The 5,688-nt window shown below is 33.4% G+C and overlaps 1 protein-coding gene across 1 annotated transcript; it reads left to right on the forward strand.

Annotated features, from left to right (window-relative positions):
• The first annotated feature begins 258 nt into the window (after window positions 1–258).
• LOC126671563 (vacuolar protein sorting-associated protein 2 homolog 2) lies at window positions 259–4,562 on the forward strand. The gene is made up of 11 exons (XM_050365345.2): window positions 259–478; window positions 715–759; window positions 1,627–1,661; window positions 1,747–1,797; window positions 2,491–2,595; window positions 2,688–2,759; window positions 3,142–3,213; window positions 3,485–3,565; window positions 3,661–3,696; window positions 3,804–3,862; window positions 4,303–4,562. Exons 1-11 carry the CDS (start codon window positions 445–447, stop codon window positions 4,361–4,363), a joined length of 651 nt encoding a protein of 216 aa, XP_050221302.1. The 5' UTR covers window positions 259–444; the 3' UTR covers window positions 4,364–4,562.
• The last annotated feature ends 1,126 nt before the right edge of the window (window positions 4,563–5,688 follow it).

Here is a 5,688-nt window from a genome sequence, read left to right on the forward strand (position 1 = left end):
ACCAATTTTGGACCGGTTCACGGTGCAACCCGAACTACGTCCACCTCTAATGGAAGCAGGAATTTTTGTTCAAATATAAATATTTTTTTGTCAAATATAAATATTTTTTGGTAGAGGAAGCATACGATTTTTGTGTGTGACCTCACAATTTTAGTTTTAGAATTATTAAAAGAAAGGGCAATATTGTAAAAGAAGAAAATTGTAACGGCTAGTTGGACTAGTAGCGTGAAGTACCGTTGTGTATGCGAGTGGAACTCAAAGCACTTTTCCCAAGGCCTTCACTACCAACACTCAGCAGCTCACACTGCACATTCTCTCCATTCTCCCTTTTTTTTTTCTTTTTTTGATTTCCATTGAAAAACCAGAAAATAAAAATAATAAACTTTTTTTAATTATTAAGATCCAAAGAGGTTGAATTTGGTTCTGGGTATTTGTTTGTTCATCATGAACATCTTCAAGAAGAAAACTTCTCCTAAAGGTACTTAATTTTTCTTGTTTTATATGCACTGTTTTTGTGTTTGGGTACAATTTGATTGGCATTTTAGTAAAAGTAAATGCTTCAATTCTGAATGTTCTTTTGTTTCTTGAGAAACCCACATAATCATTTGTTTACTTTCATTAGAAAGCTGTGATCTTTTCCAAATTTTAGCTCATTTTTATTGGTTTTGTTTTAAATTTAAAAGTGTTGACTGATTTGGTGTTGTAATTTTACAGAAGCTCTTAGGACCAGCAAGAGAGAGATGGGCGTTGCTACTAGAGGTTTGTAGTCTAATATTATGTAAAATTACCCAATTCGATTATGTGAGTGTAATAATTAAATGACAAACTAAGTACAAACAATCTTTTGTGTTATTTATATAGTATTGAGATTAGGTAGCACGGAAACTTCACTCAATCAATGTTTCCCGTTACAGAAACGTCTACTGTTTTGCTGTGTCCTTGTCCAAATGTCCCGTTTTTCCAGCGCCCGTGCTACCTCAGATTAGTTTATAACAGTATTTTTCCTTCTTGGTTACCCAATTAGTTAAATAGATAAACACACTTCAGTTATCTGTCATCAGACAAGTATTTGGGACATAGAGAACCATTTAAGTATGAAACTTGGGATGTTCTGGATTATGATCAGTTATTATAAATTTTAAATTTTAAAAGCTTTCAAATGCACTTGAAAAAGAGAAAAAGTTAAAGAAAACACAGATTTTGTTTTAGGTAGGCTCTTCTCTACTACACCTGAATTTTGTTCATAGCTCTCATGGATCACTATATAATGAGAATTCTTGAGGAAATGCCAACGATATAATGGGTTGTTATTATGAGAATTCTTGAGGAAATGCAGGAAACCGAGAAATTAGCGCTAACGATATTTGTGATGTTTCACAATCTTTATGCAGCTTTCAATACAAAGAAATGTTTTTAATTTACCCTTAGAAGTATCTTTTTAAGGTTATAAGGGATATTACGCAAAGAATCTATTCTGATACGAATTATTGCTTGCTGCAGATCTTACACTGATGCTTATTGTGTTTAACTTTTTTTTCCTCCCTCATACAAATTATTGCCTGCTCCAGACCTTGCTGATGCTTATTATGTTTTACTAATTTTTTCCTTCCCTCTTTTGTTATGTAGGAATTGAACGTGAAATTGCATCGCTTCAACTTGAGGTATGTTATGTTATCTTGCTGCTGTGTTGGAAATATACACCTCGACCATGTACTTTTATTAAATGTACTCTGTTTTGTGTATTAGGAAAAGAGATTAGTGGCGGAGATCAAGCAAACAGCTAAAACTGGAAATGAGGCAAGTTTCTTTCTTTTTTTCATGTAGCTGACCATGAATTCAGACTGTATTCTTGTAGAAATTATAATGAGGGGATATGATCACATTTTACTCAGTCTTGTTTTGCACAAAGTAAGTGTCTGGTTTAGAAACTTGATGCAAGACCTTTTTTTCTTATGAATTTTCTGAAAATTCAGATTATAAGTTGATCAACAACAATTGTAGTATATATTGACATTAACAACTAACGGGTTGTGATTGACAAATAAGCGCTGAGCAGGATGACATGTTAGGCAATAGGCACCCTTGAACTTGAAAATTTGAGCCTTACAATTTCAAATATCAACTGGAATGACATGACATAAGTTGTACCAATTTGGTGTATCTAAGGCTGAATCATAAATGACATGTACAAATGTGAAACATTGGCACAAGTCAATAAACAAATAAATATGATATTACTTGCAGTAATTTTATTAGTACATGTTGGTTTGTGTTGAAATCACATTGTCCTGCAAAATTCTCTTAAAGAGCATAAACTGTACCAAACTGTAGTCAATGACTGGATCCTGCATAATTTTTATTTTGCATTCAATGAAGTGCTTTTGAGGTGAAAATTAATTTGCTAGATTTAGCTTAGTTATCACATAAAACATGCTTAATAGTTTCTTCAATTTTTATCATTTGCTTACTTGCTTTCTGCATGCATTTTAGGCTGCTACTAAAATCTTAGCACGCCAACTTGTTCGGCTACGGCAACAAATAACTAACTTACAAGGTAGTCGTGCCCAAATCAGAGGTGTAGCTACTCATACACAGGTTGCTTTTCTTTCAGAAAAATATAATTGATTAAATTATTGTTATACTTGTTTCTCTTATATTATCTATAACTAATGAATCTTTGATTACAGGCACTATATGCTAGCACTTCAATTTCTACAGGAATGAAAGGTGCTACCAAGGCAATGGTGGCAATGAACAAGGTCTCAAATTCACCATCTCTTATACAAAATATATGTATACCTGCTTATGAGATAGAATATTCGACTATAATACTTGTGGTTGAAATGTATTACCTGATCTCACACCTTCTGTTGCGGAATGTTAGAAATTATATATATGTATGCCCAGCATTTTGTTATTTAAGTAATCATATTCTTACTTCAGATTGTTGTAGCATCGTTCCTGATGTTGACAATAATTTTTTTATCTAATACTACTTTGGGAAGAAATTTTGGCTAAGACAATGCATGAGAAAATTTATGTCCTTAGTTGTTCCTCCAATATGATTTTCCCGTGAAGGGTGTTTTAGCATATTTTTCCATAGACTAACAAAAGGTTCATATCCTAATCCTTCTATTACAGCAAATGGCTCCTACCAAGCAAATTAAAGTTATAAAAGATTTCCAGAAGCAGTCAGCACAGCTGGACATGACGGTAATTTTTTTTCGCTTTTTATTATTTACACTTCTTCTCTTCTTGTGTCTCCCCTACAGTACACATCCTTCTTCCAATCAAAAGGCTTGTCCTTAGTAAAAGACCTAAACGCAGTTTGATTTTATTCATCAACTCCACCAGCACAATATTACTATTGCCAAATGGAATGAATCTAATCCATTCCAACGATTGCTTAACTGGTAGATTTAGAGAGTTAAACATGCATTTGTGAATCGGGATTCTGAAAGTAACATGCGGCCTCTTTTTGCAGATTGAGATGATGTCAGAGGCTATTGATGAAACTTTAGACAAAGATGAGGCTGAAGAGGAAACAGAGGAACTTACTAACCAGGTGCTACATTGTCAGCCTCATGTTACTTCCATTTTAGTTTCAGTGTACTGGTCCTAATGTAACTACTAACTTTAATTCATATGAACTCATTGTAGGTGCTTGATGAGATTGGTGTTGATATTGCGTCTCAGGTATTTCATCCAAAATTTGACCATCTTATAAAATTCGTGTATACTTACAGTTTCCACAATCTATAACTGCGAAAATCTGAAATCTTGTCTCTCTTCTTGCGCTACAGCTATCTGCAGCTCCAAAGGGACGAATTGCATCAAAGGCTGCTCCTAATGCTGTCAAAAGGTACACTCACTCTTTCTCTGAAATAAGACCCATTAGTACAAGCGTGTTAGTGAATATATAAATCTCCATTTCTAGAGATTGTCATGATCCGTTGATGCATTAACATTCACAAACACAAATCTCAATTTGTTAAAGAGTATATCAATGGTTCTTGCTAACCATGTTCTGGAACTATTACAAAAATGTTGAACTTCAAAGTTTTAGTTAGAAACCATGACGCCTTCGAAGTCGCTATGGATTTCAGAATTTTCACAGCAGTTAGTCTATAGAGCCCTTCAAATTAGTCGCTAGCAAATAATTCGACATTTTACGCTTTGATGGGAAGCTAGATACACCATGCATGTAATGTCTTGCATTGACATTGACAGAGAAGGGCTTTTAAATTTTTGAAGCACAAGCGAGTTTGGTTCCTGATTGCATTGGTTTTTATTTAAATGCAGTTCTGAATCTCCTGATGTTGAGGATCTTGAAAAAAGGTTGGCCTCCCTTCGACGCATCTGATCAAGAAACAAAATTGTGGTGGTCAAACATGTGCAGCACAATCTTAAATTCCATGTAAATTTTCTTACAGAAAGATTCATGCAGAAGAGAAATTGTATTTGTAGGATTATTATGGTTACATATGTTCTAGTTATAAAAAAAATGACCAGATTACTATATTTAGTACGATAATTAGTATAAATGAGAAAAGTATTTCAAACTTGGCTTGCATTGATTGAAGTTTGTTTCCAATATTGTGTTCAAGAAATAAACTGTGAGGCGTTTTCATTTTTTATTTTTGCCCTCTTGAAATAGGGTTTTACAGTGTGAAAGTTGTATGCATGACTAATTTTCAGCTAGGATATATTATGAGTGGGCTACTTAGACTCGGAAAAAAACATAAAATCGACTCAAAATGTTGAGTAGTACTCGAGCTAATCGAGTTTAATTTTGAGCCGAGCTCAAGTATTAGATAAAAGGACGCGTGTAGCTTGAATGTTATTCCAACTCGAGTTCGAGTTTGAGAATTTAAGTTCGTTCAAGGTCAAGCTTGTATCAAGGGAACCAGTTTCTGTTTGTACCAGTCCAGAAGATGGTTGGTGGACCTGAAGTGTGACACAGCCCAAGACTTGATTAAAAGAGTTGAATGAGCTTATCTGGAAAATTCAGTCTTGTTTATTTTTGGTTTAATAGAAGAAGGGCTTTTTACTCAAATAACCAACATTCAAGTTTGATATACTTTTATACTGATTCATGTTTGACATTTTAAAACTAACATACAAAAAAGAATTTATTACTTTTATACCATTCATATAAATAGAACTCTAATAGCACAAACCCTCATAAACAAAATTATTTTCTCTCCTCAGATTTCTCTTTCCTTTCTCTCTCAACTCACCTTTTGTTTTTTGCATCAATCCGTCTCCGCCGTTCCATTTTCGTCGTTCCGCCTTCGCCGTTTGGCCTCCGCCGTTTGGCCTCCGCCGTTCCGCCTTTGTTTCGCCGTTAGCTTTCTTTTATCGTTTTGATTTCAGATCTGAATTTTTTTGTTCTTTTTTTTTTATTTTTCAGATCTGTAATTTGTTTATTTATTAATGTTTTTTCACCATTAAACATGTATAAAGAGTATATTTAAAGAATCTAATACTCATTTCATGTTATGTAGAATAATTTTGTGATTTTATAGAATAAAATTCTGTTATTTTTGCATTTTTTTTTGTGTTTTTGCGTTTTTTTATTCTGTAAAACGATTTCTTGATGATGATTGATTGCTGAATTATTGTAATGTTACAGTGTTTTTGATTTTATGTTGACTTTATGTTAATATTATGTTGATATCAACTGAT

This window comes from Mercurialis annua, linkage group LG3 (assembly GCF_937616625.2).
Source record: "Mercurialis annua linkage group LG3, ddMerAnnu1.2, whole genome shotgun sequence".
Taxonomy (NCBI): domain Eukaryota; kingdom Viridiplantae; phylum Streptophyta; class Magnoliopsida; order Malpighiales; family Euphorbiaceae; genus Mercurialis; species Mercurialis annua.